Consider the following 21,592-nt stretch of genomic DNA (forward strand, 5'->3'; position numbering starts at 1 on the left):
TCCCCAGCATGGGCATATGTGTGTGTACGTGTGCGTTCATACACACGTGCACATGCATACACACTGTATATATACATGAGGTCATTGGTAAGGGGATGGGACTTAGAACTAAGCTGCCTAAAACCAATAAGGTAACAAACATGTTGGGGGAATGAAATCGTTCCCACTGACAAGTACGTGCCAGCAAAGAACCTTCCACTGGGTCATGCATGAGTCAGCAAAGTTCTGAACTTGAAGCAGGAAAGAGCTGGATTCTTCTCATACTAATAGAGGAATTTTGAGCAAGTCACTTAAATTCTGAGTGCCCCCCTTTCCTCCTCTGTCAAATGGGGTAATAACTCTCATAGATTTGTTCTATTAGCGCTGTTAATGTGTGTGCAAATGCTTTGGAATTATAAAGCACTTGTTATCAGAATTCACTGGCCTGTTTTTTTAAAAAGATTTTATTTATTTATTTGACAGAGACACAGCGAAAGAGGGAACACAAGCAGGGGGAGTGGGAGAGGGAGAAGCAGGCTTCCCGCGGAGCAGGGAGGCTCGATCCCAGGACCCTAGGACCATGACCTGAGCTGAAGGCAGATGCTTAACGACTGAGCCACCCAGGCGCCCCTCACTGGCCTATTTTTAAAAAACATCTTCTAGGCCCCCCTTCCTTCGAGGGTCTTGTCAGAAAGAATTTCAGAGGGAGCTTAGCCGCCCCTTTCCAAGGAAAAAGAGCCCATCTTCTGGGTCTCCTTGCACTTCTGCAGAGCTGTGACTAGACAGAGCTGTGCTTACAGCAATGATCGCATACAGTCCTTCTGAACTGAGACAGATTGCTCTTGGAGAAACTAATCAATGCGATCAGAACCTTCCTTCAGCTTCCCTTGACTTCTTGCTATGGGGAAATTGTGAGCTTGCTTCTACACTTTAAAAATAGGATGTGCTTTAAGAACACTAGGCATGATGTATCAGGAATATTTAGAATGGTAAAAGTTGGTTGAGCATGTTCTTAGAACACGGCACTAGGCACCTTCCACACCCACTGAATGCTCACAGCAGCTCCAGAACCTCTGTACTGTCATTGTCCCCAGGCCCACATAGTTGGTGAAAGGGTGTGGAGGATCCAGATGACAGAATGAGGCTCCAGAGTCCACCCTCCTACACACAAGGTTATGAACTCTTCCACAGGTGCTAGTTTTCCAAATGTTACCACTACTATGATGATAACTACTACTAACTACCCCAACCACTTCCACTACTACTCCTAACTAGCACCTTACACACATCACGTGCTTACTCTGTGCCCACCACTGTTCCTATGCTTTCCATGGATTAGCTCACCTCATCTGACAACATCTCTGAGCAATAGGTACTATTATTATTCCCATTTTCCTGGAAGGAACCAATTACGGAGACGTTAAGGTCATGCACCTAGTAAGTGACAGAGCCAGCATGCAGAACTGGGCCATGTGGCTGCCAGAGCCCCAAAGCATTAGAGAGTTTAAACTTTCAATCGCTTTTGGTAGAAATCTTTCTAAAAGATCCCATATCTCTACCTCCCTGATGTAATCTAACATTTTCTCTCCCCAGGATCATGTACGCAGAGAACCCATTTCTAGTCCTTTTTCATTTGTTTCCTTCACGTTCAGGACAGTGCTTGTCACCTCGGCTGTCATGTCTGCTTTCAGTGGCCCTGACTTTAAGAGACTGTTCTGTCTTCTAGCTCATTAACCAAATAACCAAGACTCAAGAAGTGGAAGGATAAAGTGGAGTCAGTCAGGCTCTGCACAAGGATCCAAGGAATATAAGACAATACACAGTGGTAGGGTTCATAGTTATTTCAAGAAATCTAAGGCCTGTGTTTTCAGGGCTCTAATTCACCTGGTTAAAGTTGCTAAAATTGTCTCTCTCAGCAAATACATCTTTTTATTATCTCAAGGCAGACATGTTAACAACTATGTTAAGATCCACTTGACTTGGGCGCCTGGGTAGCTCAGTTGGTTAAGCAACTGCCTTCGGCTCAGGTCATGATCCTGGAGTCCTGGGATCGAGGCCCGCATCGGGCTCCTTGCTCAGAGGGGTGTCTGCTTCTCCCTCGACCCTCCCCCCCATATGCTCTCTCTCTCAAATAAATAAATAAAATCTTAAAAAAAGATCCACTTAATTTCAATTAATATTTTGATAATAAAAAATCTCTTTTATGGGTAAAACAAACAAACAAACAAATATATTTACTGGACGTAAGGTAAATTCATGAGTGTGTTCTACTTTTGGAAATGGGGGAGGGAGAAGAAAGAGCTAAAAAGAATTAGAGGATTTCAATTCTACCTTATGTGTTGTTTTTTTAAATTTCAACACATATATAAATAATTTAAATATATCTAAATCTTATAAATAATTATAAATGTATAAAATATACTATATTTTTAAATGTAAAAGATTTAAATATATATTTTTGTCTCCTTTGCTTCAGAGAGATATATATATCATATATACATTATATATATTCTGTATTATCTAATGTTATCTAATTCACCCTCATGTAGATTCCTCCGGTTTAAACTACTGGGCTTTGGTAGCTTGCTTTCTTACATTTATGAGCCACAGACAGATATATATAATATACATATATACATATAAACATGTAATATATATATAATATACATAAAGCAAAGAAGACAAAAGATTAACATGCGCCCATGGTAGTTTTTTTATATTATTCTTCTATACTTTTCTGTATTTTCAAAACTTTTCCAATTAAAGAAGAAACAAAAGAAAGTCCTATTTCGAAAGACATACCTCTTGCTGTAAAATCTTCTTTGCTATAGAAAGAATAGGTTTGGGTGACAACCTTTTAATGTCAATTTTGGGGTCTTGCTTTTCTTAGTCATTCTAACACTGTTACTTTCTTTAGTATTTCCCCAGCGTATTACCCTTGATCCTTATGTTATAAAATCGTGATTATTTTATACAGTTGAGTCAGTTGAACTATTTTAATGAGGCAACATATGTGACAGTGACACCACCCCTGTCCACTCTCATTTCCCCCCTTCTGTAGACCAGCTCGGTTTTTTACAAAACTTCCATAACGCCTCCAACGCTCACCCCAAGACCCCCAGGAAAAGGAAAAAAGTGGAAGTTCCCAGTAGGTGGGGCTCTAGACCCCTCAAACCCGCAGCAGCCGTGGTAACTGTGCCCCTCTTTACCATCAGATTGTATTGTTTCTGAACAGTGTTCCAGGTTTGAAAATATATACTTTGAAAACCACCAGGTGGTATCTAGCAGCAGTTTTAGCTTTAATGTGACCTATCTGCTAAAGGGAATAAGCCCACTGCTTTATGTTTATTGAAGTGTAATTAACATTACATTAGTTTCAGGTCTACAATAGAATGATTCAACAATGCTATACATTACTCAGTGCTCATCACAAGTGTACCCTTAATCCCCTTCACCTGTTTCACCCAACCTCCCCCTCCCCCGACACCTCCCCTCTGGCAACCACAAGTTTGTTCTCTGTATTTAAGAATCTGTTTTTTTGTTTGTCTCTTTTTTTCTTTGTTCATTTGTTTCTTAAATTCCAAATACAAATGAAATCATGTGGTACTGGTTTTCCTCTGACTGACTTATTTCACTTAGCATTATACCCTCTAGAGCAAGACCCCATTGTTGCAAATGGCAAGATCGCATTCTTTTTTTATGGCCCAGCAATATTCCATTCTGTATATATATATACCACATCTTCTTTATCCATTCATCTGTGGATGGACACTTGGGCACCTTCCATTATTTTGACTATTGTAAATAATGTTGCTATAAACATAGGGGGGCATGTATCTTTCCAAGTTGTGGCTTTAGGTTTTTTGGGTAAATACCCAGTAGTGGAATTACAGGATAATGTGGTAATTACGTTTTTAAATTTTTTGAGGAAATTCCATACTGTTTACCATTGTGGCTGCACAGTCTGCATTCCCACCAGCAGTGCAAGAGGGTTCCTTTTTCTCCAAATCCTCACCAACAATTGTTATTTCTTGTATTTTTAATTTTAGCCATTCTGACAGGTGTGAGGTGATATCTCATTGCAGCTCTTAGGTGCACTTCCCTGATGATTAGTGATGTTGAGCATTGTTTCATGTGTCTGTTGGCCATCTGTATGTCTTCTGGAAGAAAACATAGGCAGTAATTTCTTTGACACCAGCCACAGAGACATTTTTCTAGATATATGTCTCCTCTGGCAAGGGAAGCAAAACCAAAATTAAACCATTGTGACTACACAAAAATAAAAAGCTTTTGCACAGCAAAGAAAACTATCAACAAAACAAAAAGGCAACCTATTGAAGGGAGAAGATATTTGTGAATGACCTATCCAATAGGGGGCTAGTATGAGAAATATATAAAGAACTTATACAACTAACATCAAAAAAACAAATAATCCAATTTAAAAAATGGGCAGAGGACATGAATAGACACTTTTCCAAATCAGCCTACTTCTTGAAGAGCAGAGAATGCCTCCCTGGTGGGCTTTGTGCCCAGCACAACGCAGTCTCCCTTCTTGTCCTGTCCTAAAGGGTCACAGAGAGGGCAGGTGGTACTTTGGCAAGAATTTGAGTTCTACACCCTGAAGATACAAGACGAGATTCAGAAGGAAGTCTAGGGCTGTTCTTTCCTCTTTTAGATTCACTTTCCCTCATGAAACCTTATTTAATTTACCGTCTTAAAGGAAGAAAAGAAAGAAAATCCAAAACCAGAAACCTGTGGCATCATTTGAAACCATTTCTGTTTTCTTTAATTCATTAGCAACTGCCACCCTCACCTATGCATTTTTGACATGAAACTTTCAAAGTGAATGAAAATTATACAGTTCTTTGTGCAAAACAGTATTTTTTTTTCTTGTAAGAAGTAATTGAGAAAAACTACTCACAAAATTGTCTTTATCTGTCTTCATGGCATCTAAGTGTACACTTCTATTGCATGGACTAACAATTTTACTTATATATGCCAGAAAAAAAGTTTAAGTTATCAGTAAGACCAAATAATCTTAATTATTTTTACTTTATCTTTTTCATTTATCAAACTATGACCTGATCCTTCACAGAAAATTTGGAAGGTTCAGAAAGGAGAAAGGCACACACACACACACACGCACACACACACACACACACAAAATCCCATAATACCATATCCCTTTGGTGTTATTTAAACTTTGGCATGGCCCTCTGTTGTATCATTCAATATATTCAACTCTGACCCATCTCTTTTCTCCTAACAATTTATCATAAGCCTTTATATATAGGACTTAAAAGTCTTCATAAAACATTTTGAATGGGGCGCCTGGGTGGCTCAGTTGGTTAAGCGACTGCCTTTGGCTCAGGTCATGATCCTGGAGTCCCGGGATCGAGTCCCACATCAGGCTCCCTGCTCAGCAGGGAGTCTGCTTCTCCCTCTGACCCTCCCCCCTCTCATGTGCTCTCTCTTTGTCTCTCATTCTCGCTCTCTCAAATAAATAAATAAATAAAATCTTAAAAAAAAACATTTTGAATGGCTACATAATAATCTGTCTTGAAGATATACCATAATTTTCTTAGCTATTATCCTATTGTTTGATATTAAATTATAAATGTCAGATTATTAATAACTATTCTAATTATTAATAAATAAATCATTTCCTGTTATAAATAAAACTGACATGAACATCTTCCACATTTGTACATAAATCTTTGTATTTAAGCAACTTCCTCGCAGTAGAATTCCTTAGTCAGGGTATGGACATTTTCAGTAGTCTATTAGTGCTTCAAAACTCAAGCTATGATTTTGCAAATAACTTGTATGATCATAGAAGAGTTTTGTGCTGTAAACCCAGCCCAAGTGGCTATCAGCTTCATTCATACTTTCATTCAACTAATCTCCATTGACCTTTAATCATGTGCCAGGCGGGATACTAGACCTTGGGGATGTAGCAGTGAACAAAACAAACCAAGTCTTTGCCCTCTTGGGACTTAGGTTCTAGTAAGAAAGGCAGATATTTAATATAACTGTCAGGCAGTGATAAGTGCTACAAATGAAAATAAAACAGCATCCATATGTAGGTTTAGAGAAGGTGACAAGGTGGGATGTTGTAAGAATTTTGTAAGTATTCCTTAGGCATCTGGGATCAACAGACTTGCTATACACACATTTTCCTCAGGAAAACCATAACGTCAAACTTTACTTTGGTGATAACCGAGGTCCTTTTGGAGGCTTGCTCTTACTTTACCACATGGAGAACATGATGATGTGCCTCTTCTCAGAAATTTAGGAATCCAGGCTGCTTTTCACTCTCCGCCTGCCAGGTTCCCAGTACGGACCCCAGGCAGGGTCCACCCATCAGTCATGATTGTTCCAAGTGGCCGTCCTTCACTATGTCGCATTCTCTCAGAAAATATTATAAAGGTAGCAGAAAAGATGAAATCATTGCAGCAATAAACTTAGATAGATCCCTAGAAAAGGAAATATCACATTTGGCTGAAAATATAGTCCATCCCTCTTAAAAATCTTCCCGATTTTGTTCTGTTTGATCTCCAACCAGAATTTGATCCAATGAGTGGTTTTGTTCCAGAAGAATACATCTAGGGGTGGGAATTTTTTTTTTTTTCTCCTCAGAAAGTGTTTCAGAATTCAGGAAGACTCATTTGAATAAAGATACCTTTCAAAGCAATTGCAGAAATTAGCCCTAGAAAATTGCTGTTGATCTGAGTGGCCTTTACACACAATTCTCTTCCTTTATATGTCTCTGCTCAGTGAGTTCTCTATTTTTGCCCTTTAGCCTCTTTATAAAGCTTAGGGACTCTGACTCTCACTTTTAATTGACACTTAACAGCTTAAATGCAGTTTCTAGGTCCTATGAACTGAGAACTGCTTTGTTGATTTGCAGACCCTGAAATGCTGGAATATCTCTTTGGGGTTCTCTCCCCGTGACTACCTTTACATGTAGTTGGTATAAACAGCTATTCTTCAACTGTGGTGTGTAAGTTTCTAGAAAAAAAAACTTCCTATTTAAAAAAGAGAAAAGGAGGGGGAAATCCCCAGGTCTTTTTCATGGTACATGAGGTGATGCTATTGGAGACGTTTGCCTTCGATTTGCTGGCTCTGCTAGCTCCAGGAGTTTATTAAACAACACATAGCCTTTCATAAGGGGTGACACTTTAAGTCAGAGAGACATAGGGTGTCAAAATCAGAAGCACTCTGAATGATCCCCTAATATCCCACAAGAGAAGTGACTTCCCAAGGCCATGTAGTAAGGTGGTAACAGCCTAGATCCTAGGTCTTCTCACTTCAAATCCGTCCCTTTCCTACCATGCCATGGTTCATTAGCATGTTCCTGGGGTTAGTTTAACAGACTGCTTTCCAAATAAGGAGGAAACAGCAGGTCAGGGCCAGGTTGGCTCTGATGTAGGAGGTGGTAAAAGGAAGGTTGAACAAGGAGAGCACACCTTGGTATGGGGCCATATGGGGAGTTCTGGACAGTTAGGGCTGTGGGCACGGATGTTATGGGGGGAGCCAAAGGGCAACTAGCTGTGTGATCTTGGGCAAATCACTTAACCTCTCTGAGTCTCAGTTTCCTATCTACGGTGATAACCACAGGGACTGGAGGTGAGGCACTGTGAGAGGTTCTTTACACATGCTATGATCTTCACAGCAACTCTGTGGGGGTCCCTCATTTTTAGAGATGAGAAACACTTAAGTGTAGAGAGGATGTTGTTTTAACTTGGACTGTCATAGCAAAATACAATAGGCTGGGTGGCTTAAACAGCAAACATTTATTACTCACAGTTCTGGAGGCTGGAAGCCCAAGATCAGGTTTCCAGTATGGTTGGGTTCCGGTGAGGTCCCTCTTCCTGGTTTGCAAGCAGCTGCCTTCTCGCTGTATCTTCACATGACAGAGACATCATCTCTCTTGTGTCTCTTCTTCTAAGGGCACTAATCTCATCAGGAAGCCTCCACCCTTGTGACCTAATTACCTCTCAAGGGCCCCACCTCCAAATACCATCACATCGGGGACCAGGGCTTCCACGTATGAATGTTGTGGGGTCACAAAACATTCAATCCATAGCAGATGATAACTCGTCCAAGAGTATGTAGCAGATAGTGGCAGAGCTTGGACTTGAACCCAGGTTAGTCAGACCTCAGGGCCAAGGCTCATTTCCCTGAGTCCATAATAGCTTGTTCAGTAAAAAGGCAAGGCCAGTGACCTTCAAGATCCATCACGCTCTGAAATTCAGTGCTGTAATTCTGCTGAATCCCTAAATCCCGATTGGGTCAGCTACTTTCTCTGAATATTGTTTATATCTTTCAAATAACACTAGCCATCTGAGGTAATGATATCTGTTCTGTACAAAACTTAACACATTTCAGACCCTCGACAAAGATTAAAGAGCAGGCCAGACAAGTGGCTTCTCTGGTTTTCAGGGAATAATGCACGTTCCACCTCTGAGGGTCACTTCATTCCTACTCTGAATCTAAGCACTCAGAGCCATAATGGCAGGAGGAATTTATTCATTTTCACACAAAAGAATTGCCAAAGCTAATTACTAACAGATACGTGTGAGTGTTCGAGAAAGGGAACATCAGCTTATGGATTCAAAAGCAATTGAGTCTGTCTTTCTAGGCAAATGCTTCTCTAAAAATGATATCCATTTGGATTATCCCAAATACTTGATTACTTACCACCAGGAGATCGTGGTCAGATCTCATTTAGGAATCCTCAGCTATGGTTTAATCCTACATCCGCATGCTGTCCACATGTGTGAACAGAACATTTCTCGTAAAGACATTCAGCTTAGAAATACACATCCCTTTTTCCTAGAGTTCTTCTTTGTGGCAGTTATTTCTGAAGTTCAGGAGGTAATACCGGGCCTGTTTTGCTTCAGCCCTGTGACTTATCGACATATGTAATCATCATCCTGCCTTCCTGTTTGTTTTAAATTTAGAATTTTTCCTAAATAACAGCTCCAGAAACTCTCAAAATTACCTAATTAGTAATAACACTTTGCAAATGATAAAGAGCATTTCCCAGCTAGTTGATTCAGTTAGTTAGAGCAGGATGCTAATAATTAGGCCATGGCCACGGGTTTGGGCTCTGGCAAAGGTGTGACCAGGGTCTCAGGAAGGACCAGGAGACAATGTGGATGGCAGGACAGAGAGCCATCCCCACTAGAAGGAAAACAATATTACTATTGGGTCAGTAACATCACATTGGGAGGACAGCATACCTTAAAACAAAACAAAAACAAAAACAAAAGTAGGAAGGGAGGGAGAGAGGCAGGAAGGAAGGAATAGAAGGAGGGAATAGAAAGAAGGAAGGTAGAAGGAGGGAAAGATGGCAGGCAATTATTTAACTGTAGACAAGTTCATGGAGGTAAATAGAAAAGGAAGAATAACAGAAGGAACCAGAATCTGAAGCATGGCATGACCTTTAATCAGGGCTCTTATTCCTAGCAGGCCGTGAAGCAGCTTTGTCTTTACCTGCTCAATGGATCCCACAATGCTGATGCACCGCTTTAATTTGGGAAGGCTTTCTCTTGAGAGACATGTCTTTTCCAGCTCTAAGTATGAAGTGCTCCCAAGTGTGGCATTCTCTGTGACAGATGTACTACAGTGATGCTTTAGCTGACTCCAAACCCATAGCTTCCCCGTGCCTGAGTGGTCTATTTGATGTCCAAGAGTGTGTTTCCTTTGAGAACAGGTCTTTACCAGAATATCATCCAAGAAGGTAGGGAGGTATACTCCCTTTGTTCTATAACAGCCACGGTTAAACTCTGGAACCCCATCCCCACGCCAGGGCTATTCTTTCCAAAGTTCTGAAAAGTATTTGCTGCTGTACATGGATGCCTTAGGCCTATGCCTTTGGAAGGCACTGCCTGAGAGTGACCTGAGAGGCCTCTCCTTTCAAAATCTTCTCCCAAGCTCGCTCCATTTTCACTGATGGCCCCAATTCCACGGGAGTCTCTGTAAAGAGAAGGAATTTCAAAATAATTTTCATAGCTCCAAGGAAACCAGATTACCCGGCAAACCTCCTGTCCAGGGATGCACTTCTTTGAGAAGTCTCAGGGTCTTGTCAACAGGGTCCAACATGTGACTGGCAGGACCAGCCAGCTGCAGACATGTCCATTGGTGTTGACTATACGTGTCTGTTCCTCGCTCATGAAGCCTGGTCATTCTTCTCTGAATTCTAACCTTCCTACCATCAGACTCCATTCTTGAAGGGAGGCAGAAATGCGACCACGGGCCATTTCTGTTGGGACACGTGCCACTTGTCTTCCATCCATTGTGGCTCCTCCTACCAGCACTGATGTCTGCTACAGGACACATTACTTCTCCAACTCTCTCTTGCCCATCCAAGACGAAGGAATTTGTCTTCATCCGCCAGACAGTTTGTATCCTTACTTGGTGCGTTAAGAAGATCAGAAAGGGTGAGAGTCTTGGCAAGAAGGCTTTTCCCATCATTCCTATGCCTATAACAACTCTTAAGAGTAGACAAAAGCTTACTGCTGTTGAAAAGTCAGCCTCTAAAATTCAAGGAAATTCCCCCTCTTGGACTTAACACTTCCTTTTTTGCATTTTTACTTGAGATGACAGTCTAACGATTCCACTGCCCAGAACCTGAGGAAAGAAAAAGAATTTGAAGGTTTTCTTTTCTTTATTTAAAAAAAAAAAATGTGTTTGCTTATTGTCCTTTAATTGTAAATCATCTCTCGGCTTACTTTTCTTTTAGATAGCTTTCTGCCTTGAATTTGTTAATGAATGTCAGTTAATACTTGTTTAGTAAAGACAAACCATGAACAATCTAACAGTAATACTCAATACAGTACTGTGGTACAGTAGTTATTGATTAATTACTTGGGTCTTTTTCTTTGAGTTCTCTGAAAACTCTTCAAAATGCAGAGAGCAATATAATCCTACAATTTGGTAAAGATGGGCTTATACATCTATAAATGCTGACATGCTGAAGACAATCTGTTCCTTAAATCCCTAAGCAAGAAGTAATCAGTACAGTAAGCTGATACCTGGCTTGCAGAGGAGAAGGCAGGGTGTGAAATATCTATGCCTCCCCCTGCCCCAGGCCATTAGGAACATTTAGACCATGGGGCAGAGTATCTATTTTTCTAGTGCAACAGGTTTCAATGATGAAATGTAGTGATTTCACACCAGACACAGACACAACACAATTTCCTTTTCTTTCTTTTTTTTTAAGGGATATGTGTGATATATATTGCTGTTGTCATCCAAACCTCTTCTGATTTTATTTTTAAATCACATTTATTCCATTTTTTTCATGCAGAAAAGTATAAGGAAGAAAACTGTCCATCATCCCATTCTTAGAGAACCTTCTTGACATTTAAAAATAAATGTGATATGTTTATATGTCTTAAAATTTCGATCAGTATGGAGAGAAGCAAAATGAAAAAGCCAATGCTTCTTTAGTTTAATTCATTATGAGATTTCAGATTCTCTCTATCTGGGGACAACTCCAGGTATGTCCCCTAAGAAGCTACCAGATTTAAGAATAAAAGAACATATGTCGAGAGAAACCTAGGGGGTGGCAAGGGTGATCACACACAGCATAACGCTCCTTGTAAAAATCACTCTTGGATATTAACAGAAGGTGGCAGAAGAACTGTAAATGCTGGAAACTGATGGCCTGTTAGAAAGTCAGAGAGATGGGACAGCTTTGATGAGCATATCTGAAGTTATTGTACAGACTGCAAAGAAAGATTTCACCCTGTTTTTCAGGACTGGTGGATAACTTACGAATGAATGAGAAGGCAGTGACATGCTTCCATTCATGCATGTGTAAAAAGTAGATCACAGAGATTATGGGGTCAGCTGACCATAGCAGAGTAAACTTTTATATGATCAGTTTCCTTGAGTGATTTTATAACACTTTTATAAAAAAGGTAATAGTTTTGAGTGACCTCTAAGATATTCTTCTGGTGATGAGTTTCATGATATATACTAGCCAGACTTTCCAATTATGCCATGTATGTAAGTCAAAACTGGGATCCACATCTTCTCAGCATTGATAAATGACAATGTGATAGTGCATGTCTTGACCACTCATTTAAAATAGATTGCAATCCTATTTCATCTTTTGTGACACTTTCACAGATCATGAAAGTCGCAACACCTTCGAGAATTGTGAAATCACCATGGGATTTTGATTTTTTTATTTATAATGGTGTCATAGACAAGACAGCCCCGGACTTCTTAGCATTCAAGGAACATTTTAATTTATCTTGGGGAAGTATTTTTTCCCTCTTGGAACACATCGAGAAGTTTCTCAGGGACTATGCAATACCAGAAGTTAAAATAAAAGGGAACAATTTGGTAGCCTTCCTTCCGGAGTTTGAGCTGAAGAATAAACTTACCAGATACGACTTTCTCTCACTGTTAGAGAACCCACTTCGTATCCAGATGATGTTAAATCTTCCAGGGCAAAGGTACAAGGGCCAAGATGGAAGGTCAGAGGCTGCCAACAAGATCCAAGCCACATGGAAATGCTTCAAGGCAAGAAAATTCTTCCTCATCTATCGCCAGCAGAAGTGGGCATCGGGTGTGATTTCCATTGCGTGGCTCTTACATTGCCATAAGACCCGAGTGAAGAAGACCCTGATGGAATCACGTGAGAGACACCTGGAGAATTTCCGTATCCGAGCCAAGGTACACAAGGCTGCCAGCTGTTAAGGCAGACCTCTTTTTCTAGACATTTCTTGCTTGAGCGATTGCAATAAGTTGTCTCTTTATCTTCCCTTTCTCTCTCCAACTACCCTCCTCGTCAACCTCGCTCGCCTTCTGCTCTTCGTGTATGATGCACAAACCCTACATGTGTTTGTACATCATATTTTAGCCCTAATCAGGAATCTGGCTTTTGCACCTGTAAAATCTATTGCAATTTTTTTCTATAGAAAAAAAAAAAGTCCCTTCACTTTGACTATTGTCATTCTGTCAGAAAATCAATGTTTTAACTGCACTACCTTTTCTCCCTATATATACCTTCTGGCACTTTAATTTGCTAGGGAAAAAAAAGTCCTCTCTCGTCTACATTGCTGTCACCACTTTGTCAGAAAGTATTTAAGTTTGCAGACAGCCTTTTAATTAGTGCTCACAATTTCATTTATGTTTGCTTTCTCTTTTTTTCATTCATATTCTGTTAATTAAGTGAGCTGCCTCTAATCTTCCCCTGCCAGTAGCATCATGTAGCCACCTAATTAAATTAATTGGGGAAGATGTTTTAAGTATGTAATTAAATCAATTAATATAATTTATGCCTGGCTTAACTGTACAGTGGAAAAACAGCTGAAGTTTGACTAGATGAATCCACTACAGCTTCCTGTCACTGATCAATGCTCTTCTTGATTTTTAGCATCTGGCAGCCAACTGGAATCGCATCAGGACCTCCAGGAGGACTATTATCCATATCCCATCATTAGGTATAACACTTTTGCCTGCAAATCTATCAGCAACCTCTATTACCCACCACATTATGGCTCCTTGATTGAGTTCAAGGAAGGCCCCTTGTTTTATTCAAATTGGTCTCGGCAGGAAAATGTTCTCGACATGATGAGAGTAATAACACAGGGCCCTCGCTTGAAACGGCGTTTAATTTGGGGATTAAGCAAATAAAGTCATTATGTGGGGGCTGCTATTCAGTGGAGAGGTGATTTGCTGTAACTCGCTTTCATCTGTATGAAATGAACTAAAAAGTTGTATTTTTCCCCCTGAAATAACAGATAATGTTTTCGATCTTCTTTAATGATAGAACACAGGCTTGCGTGTGTTGTTGCTGTTACGCCAATAAGCCAGGATATTGCTTGTACACTGTTTTTAATCAAATGTGCAGTCAAAATGATAAGCTACATTCTCTGAAATTATTTAGTTCTAATTACGAGCAGATGGGATGCTTTATTTGCACCTAGGGCGCCTGAGCAAAAGGAAATGCTGTGTGAACAAGAATAATTAAGAAGTTGAATAGTGTTTTTTGCGCTTAAATAATCTGCAGTTTCATGTTAATTAGCACTAATGTAATTATTTAATTACATTTATGAATTGGGGAACTTAAAAGCTGTTGTCTGCAACACAGTAGTAAAATAGGTATGCCAAAATGACACTGGGAATCTCAGAAGTCTGCACTGGAAGTTCCTTTAAAACACGAGCTGCTGTCAAAATGTGTGGGATTGCTTGCTTGCTTATTTGTTTTGTTTTGTTTTGCTTTTTAATCTACCTAGTGTGCTAAAAATTTCCTTGGTGAGACCAAGCTTCCCAAGCTGACTTGGTATCACATCTTCATATTACATAGGGCTCTTTGTTAAGGCCTTTTAAATAGAGCGATGCATTAAGTGATCTATAGTAATAGAATTCTGGATTGCAATTTATTTGTGCCCCTCTGTGAGTATAAGTGTGTGTACTTATGCATAGTATAGAGCATAACATATTTAAACAGTAATATAAAAAAATAAACCAACACTAAAATTATTATATAAATATTATTATCTTTTAAATTAGTAAAATATTAGTAGTGATAAATTAATGCAAACTTTCCTAGAACCTAGAGTGCTTACAGAAAAGTTAAGAAAATATGTTAGAGCTGCACAGAGCCTTTTAGTTTGGGTCTTTTTATGGCTCACAGAAGAAATTAGTTCCTTCTTAGGATGTAAGTGAGGTAAGACAGATCTGAATTTCATTTCAAGTTGGGTTTTGTTTTGCTGGGACTAGTTTTGCACACAAAATTAGTTCACACTCAGAAATTGCACTTGTAATTGATTACCACCAGAGAGGCTAATTGCACACACAATTAACAGACTCGAGTCCCTTGGAATAAGGTGCAAGAGCCTTTTGCTTCTGCAACTAATTGTGGCCCTGACCTGGTATTATGTGGGAAATTTTGTTTTGTGTTCTCTATTTCATTCAAAACTAGAAATAGAACAAGACCCCCACTTTGCAATGTTGACAGCACGAAGGTTTCACAGGCACAATTTCCACAAACTCCTCCTTCTACCTGTCACCCTTCAAAACCCCAGGGTAGTCAGCCGTGCAGAAAAGTCTGATAGAAAAGAGCCGTTGTCCAAAGAGGTAATATTTTGAAAATAACGGGCAGTAATCTAAACTGGATAATAAAGAATAATTTTAAATGAAAATGTTTTAAAATTCCAAAAGGGTTTGCTGGATGTAGATTAGGTAGAAAAATAACCTGGTCCAAAACTAGAATTGCATTATTTTAGATCTGATATTAAAACTAGTTTTCTTCTATAAAACATATTCTCAGCTTAATTAAACACATAATAAATCTGAAAGTCTTCCATATTGTAGTAATTTTTGTTAACAACGTAATAACCCATTTTAAAGAATAATTGCTAATCATATATCTTCCAAGAGATAAGACTAAGCATATATATTTTTCTCAGCTGACCATTTAAAAAGCCCAATTACACATTTTCACAAGAGAATAATACATGGGCTCTGATCAAATAGTATTTGTTTCTATAACCTATGCTGTAGGTTTTATAAAATAACCTGTGGCTATTAAATTAAATTTAGGTTTAAATAACGTTAACCTGTCACCTCATACTTATTCCACAGACATAATTCTCAAACCATTTAAAAAATGATTATGGTATACCTCTTTTGTGTGCACCACTTTCAGAATTCTTGAAGATTTTAGCTAGTCACAACATGCCTACTTTGTCTCCTGTACTAGGGACAATTCATGAAAACAAAAGTAGATAAAAGTAAAGCCCTTTTTTCCCTCCAAACACGTGTCCCCCAAAATCTATTCAATATAGTAATTTTGTTTTCAGAGTTGAGAGGGATTCACTAATCAAAATGACTTGGTAGACATGTAAGGTTCAGGTAGGCATTTAATACAAATCACAGCCTTGTCCGCTTTTTCTCTTTCTACAGGAGATTTGCAATCAATTCTGGCGTAGAATTAGCCCTAGAGATAATTACGCCATGTCACTAGCCAATTAGGGCTGCACTAACTTGTTTGAACCCTAAAAATGAAAGATTCGTAGCTGATAACTATACAGTATATTGCAGTTATAGGCATTCGGTTATTTGTTTATGCAGTTTTGCACACACAAGAATAATTGCATTCTCCAAACTGATGATCACGTAGAGGACCACAGTAATGTCTTCAGTAATGCCTTTGACCACAAAATATTTATCATGTATTTTCAAGTATATGGCTTGATAATATGAACATTAAGACAATTACACATTGCAGAGTACTCCTCTTTGAAAGGAGTAATTATAAAACATGGTTGACTGTTACGTATTTTGGGTAGTATTCCTAGATGTAACAAAGTTTTAGCTCTTTTTAACAAACAGGAGAGGTGGGATGCTGTTGATTAATTGTCCAAAGAAACTGATCAGCCTTGTAATTTCATAGGATGATAGAAAAAAACCTCATCCTTTTCAGAGTATATAGGCTAATCTCTTAATTGGATATTAGATATTTTTATCATTTTTATTAATGAAATACAATGAAATACAAAAATATAACAATAATCTACTATGGTTCATAGCAGGAATAGAATACTAGGGTCTATTTTAAGCAAAATCTATCAGTCAAATAAGAAAGAACTGCAACAAAGAATCCTAATACCTCTAGAAAAATCAGAGGTCTAAATAAAACCTAGGACTAATTCTGCTTCCAGTTTCTTTGGCCAAGTTATTTCCTCCACTTTTAATTTAACCCCCATGCTCCTTTATTACAGTACATCATTTGGTGCTACACTTAAACTCAGTGACATTTTAAAATATATTGACATTAAATGAGCTAGGCCAAGTATGGGGCTCTGATGCCGTGGGCAGGTATATGAGGCACCGCCAGCCAATTAAACCCCCCAGTGATGAGTTTCCTCCCTTACTTCTCTTCCTCTTTTAAAATAAAAATAGGGAATTATTGAGGTGGGATTTTCCCTTTTCTCTATGTAATCTTTTATTTCATTGCCAGTTTATTTAATGGCTAAAAGGAATCTATATAGTTCAGCTTCATTTTTTTTCCCCCTCTGTGCATTACTTCAGCAAATTATCCTTGGAGCAAACACCATTAGGGGTCTCCAAGATACTCCCTTCCATAAAGTTGTGAATTCTGTTGTTGTGAGTGTCGTGAAAGAACAGCATTTTTCTGCTGCTCTGTACTATCACGGAGGCCTTAAAAATAGGAAAACTTAGTATACACTAAGTTTTGTGTATAACTGACCCTATCCCAAATGTTCATGAGACAGTAGCTCCCTAACCCCACTCCCTTTTATGGAAAGATAAGAACCGGATGTCACCTCCCTTTGTGAACAGGGGCAAGGGTGGAGGACCACAGCCAAGAGTGTTACCTCTGAAATCACATTCTTACTATGTCTCCAAGCACACTGACATCTTTCTGCTTTCTCATTTTTGGGTTGACAACTCAAAGACACAATAGACTTTGTTCTTAGGGCTAAGAAATTGGGACTTTCAGTCACATCTTCATGGTCTTCAACATGTATTTTGGCAAGTTAGCTATGGAATCCACAGTTCAGTTATGGCATTGCTATACTAGATCCTTGAGACAGAGGTACTGCCAAGATCTCCCAGATACAGTTCCCCAAAATATACACATCCTTTGAGATCAGAAACAAAGTGCACTTAAACTGTCCAATTCCTTTTCAGCCCGAATTAAGATGAAAACACATTGTATTCCTCGATGTTATATTCATCCAAGTAATTCAAATCAACACTCCTTAATTAGTTAGACCAGAGTTGGCCCCATGACCCTGTAATATTAAGTTACACAGTTGGCCTTGAGCTATCTGATGTTGCACCATGAAGTGCAGCAGCAGCACTAAACACCAGCTCATGAGCTCTTCATGAAATGGATTAGTATTAGGATATGGTATAAAAAGTCTTGCATTTACTAAGATAAAACTATACTCTTTGTCATCGCCTTCATTGTCATAAAAATATTAAAATGTTTGTTCAGCTGTTCTCAAACTTATACTTGTAACAACAATTGAGAACCCTAATAAGCATTGTTTCCATAGGTTGTATCTATCAATACATACTGTACTGGAAACTAAAATTGAGAAACTTTAAAAATATTTAATTTACTTTAAAACAACAACAATAGGGGTGCCTTGGTGGCTCAGTTGGTTAAGCATCTGCCTTTGGCTCAGGTTATGATCTCAGGGTCATGGGATCGAGTCTTGCATCAGGCTCCCTGCTCAGCGAGGAGCCTGCTTCTTCCTCTTCCACTCCCCCTGCTTGTGTTCCCTCTCTGTCAAATAAAAAAACTAAAATAAAATCTAAAATAACAACAATGAATCAGTTACCAATGTAACCTAAATAACATATTTTTGTTAAAAAAAACTTTATTTTCCCAAACAAAAAAATTTAATGAAAAGAGTTGCGTTGGTTGACAAGTTAGCAAATCTCTTAATAGAAAATGGTTAGATTCTCATATCTATTTCTGGATTCAGTCTGTTGCAATATGTTGTTTTGATTGAAGCTTATGAAGAAAACAGAGATCCCCTACAGAGATAACTATTTGGAAAAGGGAAAACTGTTTTATGCATTTATAGCCTTTTCAGACAATTGCGTATATTCTTCTTTGATTATATACCAAAACTCAATAGTGGATGGGAATTCTTCTGTTAGTTACAATGTGGAATTTGAAATCCTATCAATAATTTTTTTGCATTTTGTGAAAAAGGTTATCATCCTAGTATTATTTTGAAAATAGTTTCGACCTTCCAGACTCCCTAAAAGGGTCTCAGGACCTTCTACAGTCTCTAGACATTGCTTTGAGAATCACTGGCCTTAGCTCCATGGTGACTTTATCACGGGCCAGTCGCTGATAAAGTCACTGATAAAAAGTTCAAATAAGAGAAATTCTTCCTTCTCTCTCTCTCTCTCTCTTTTTTAAAGATTTGTTTATTTGAGAGAGAGAGAGTGCATGAGCAGAGGGAGGGAGAGAATCCCAAGCAGACTCCCCGCTGAGTGAGTGTGGAGCCCAAAGCAGAGCTTGATCTCACAACCCTGAGATCATGACCTGAGCTGACACCAAGAGTTGAACACTCAACAGACTGTATTACCCAGGCACCCCAAGTCTTCACTCTTTCCACAACCGTACAGAATCCATTTGGCCAGTTTAGTTTGAGAATGTTTTCAACACTCAACAAATACTTGAGCACCTCCTGTGTTTTCTACATCCCCATCACAAAATTCCCTAATCCCCCTCAGTAGTATCCCCCCAAAACAATGCTCAGTTTTATTTTCATCAAACTGGCACTGCGTATACTACATACATACATAAAGAACCCAGATAGGTGTCTCTCTTACTATCTTTTAATCTTTGATCTCAGTAGCTTGTGTTTTCACAGTTGCACAAGTAATTAGAACCTAGGTATAACCATAATGCCTCGATCACATTTCTCTGGATGACTGCAGTATGCTGATGGGCAATCAGTTGTGACATATGTCACATGTTCCCTGAACATTTTTATGATTAGAGTACCAAAGTTGGGTAACGTTAACTTTTCTTGCGAATTGGAGTAATTCAAGATCGCCTCTATAATGATGTCACTTTGCTCAGCTTCTATCCAGTATGCTTTCTTGAATGGAAGGGAAAGGGTTGGGGTGACAGCTACTGCTATCGTCACCTGGTGTTGGCCCCTAGGATTGGGGGATGCATGTGAATATCACACAGCACGTGTTTCAAAACGGGCAAATAGTTGAGACCTACTGCTCCAGTCCATCAGATTGAGGCCTGGTTGACTACCATCTTAGGCCAGGGTGATCAGATAAATGACAACTTCTTGGTAACCAGTAGTCCCTTGTTAACCTCTTCTCTGCCTTGGGTACCCTGTAAGGAATAGGACCAGGTGACAAAAGGAAGTAGAAATCAATCACAGGGTGATGAGCAGGCTGTTCCAGAACATGTGCTCCGACACAACAACAGGGGCCTGTCACATACCAGCCCCAAGGAGGCACAGTCACTGTGAGCAAGGCCTTGCTTGTGGGTTTCTGTGGTTTCTGCAAAGGAAAAGCCAATCCAGCAGAGCTAGTTTCCTGGATGCAAAGGGGCAATTAGCATCATCTGATAGGAGTTTGCGTGGGAGTGGAGATAGGGATGAGACAGGAGACAAATGCAGAGATGAAGGTGGAGGAATGATAGTAAGCAACAACTGGTGAGCATCCTTGGTTTGGCAGAACAGCGAAGGTAGTTGGATAACTTCACAGAAGCATCTCTCAGGTACCCTCCTTTGACGTGAAGCAGAGGTGATAACATTTTGAGAAAAGATGGAATATTTTCCCATGTGATGGGGATGGCCATAAGGAAAGAGGCTGGGTCCCTCTCTCCAGTGGTAAGGAAGAAAGAGTGCCCCTTTATGCCAGGGCTGTTTTCTCCTAGGCTGATGAGGACCTAGAAAAAGCTACAGGTCCCACTCACCACTCTTTGAATTCCCACAAGTTCTCCAGATCAGAGACCCCATTTTATAAAAGTTGAAAGAAGAACATGGAAGGTAGGCATCGTATCCATTTTCTATCACCCTTTAACAAGTTCCCACAAGTTTAGTGGCTTAAACAATAGAAGTGTATTGCCTTCGAGCAATAATTCTGTAGTTCAGAAGTCTGAGAGGGGCTAAAAATCAAGGTGTCAGCAGGACTGCACTCCTTCTAGAAGTTCTAGGGGAGAATAATTTCTTTACCCTTTCCAGCTTCTAGAAGCTGCCCACAAAGGCGTAAATGAGGAGAGCCCTTGGCCCCCTTTCTCCATCTTTAAAGCCAGCAACAAGCATCTCTATGTGCCTTTCTTCTATAGTCACAGCTTCTCTAATTCTCTCCTCTCCTGCCTCCCTCTTCCACTTTTAAGGACCCTTGTCATTACACTGGGTATAGCCAAATAATCCAGGATAATCCCCCTATTTTAAGGTCAGCCGATTAGCAACCTTAATTCCATTTGCAACTTTATTTCCCCTTTGCCAGGTAACCTAACATATTCGCAGGTTGCTGGGATGAGGACATGGACATCTCTGGAGGGCCATTATTCTGCCTGCTGCAATAATTGGAAATAAAAGTGAGAAAAGAGGCAGAGGCTCTTTGTCCCTTCTGGAGTTCTCTGCTCACATTTGGAGTCTTGCCTCTCTCTTCTTTTATGCAACCACATTTATGCAAGAGCTAAATATGTCCTATCTGAACTGTACAGTAATTTGTAGGTTTATGTGATCTTGGACAAGAGACAAGGCACTTACCCTGGTTTTTCTTATCTATAACATAACAGGGTTGAAGTAGATGATGTCTCAAAACTCCCCCGTGTTTCTATCTGACCTTTGAAGTACCCATGTCTCTGCAGATTATATTCGAAATGTGATGGTTCATTGCCACTGGGCACGTCTGCTGAGTTCCCCAAGGCCACAACATCCTTGCCAATAGCTTAGTGGTTAAGTCACTATTGGATTTAATATATGTACTGCCAGCATTGATGAGCATCTTTTCACCTGGATGTCAACACGTACTTTTGTGGGTGTACGAAACATAATAAATCCGACTTTTTAAAAAAATCGACTCCCAGCTTCTGCTCTGCTGATGGCAATGTTCACTG

General features: G+C 39.5%; 1 protein-coding gene across 12 annotated transcripts in view; it reads left to right on the top strand.

Annotated features, from left to right (window-relative positions):
• Positions 1 to 21,592, top strand: part of IQCH (IQ motif containing H) — a 218,900-nt gene that overhangs the window by 103,085 nt on the left and 94,223 nt on the right. For 11 of the 12 annotated variants that reach the window (XM_035728097.1, XM_035728098.1, XM_035728099.1 and 8 more), the window contains 2 exons: positions 12,124 to 12,675; positions 13,379 to 13,445. In XM_035728097.1, the coding sequence (XP_035583990.1) occupies positions 12,124 to 12,675; positions 13,379 to 13,445 (619 nt within the window). The remainder of the gene's footprint in view (positions 1 to 12,123; positions 12,676 to 13,378; positions 13,446 to 21,592) is intronic. The other variant, XM_035728101.1, reaches the window with a different exon arrangement.

Source organism: Zalophus californianus, chromosome 6 (assembly GCF_009762305.2).
Source record: "Zalophus californianus isolate mZalCal1 chromosome 6, mZalCal1.pri.v2, whole genome shotgun sequence".
Classification (NCBI taxonomy): domain Eukaryota; kingdom Metazoa; phylum Chordata; class Mammalia; order Carnivora; family Otariidae; genus Zalophus; species Zalophus californianus.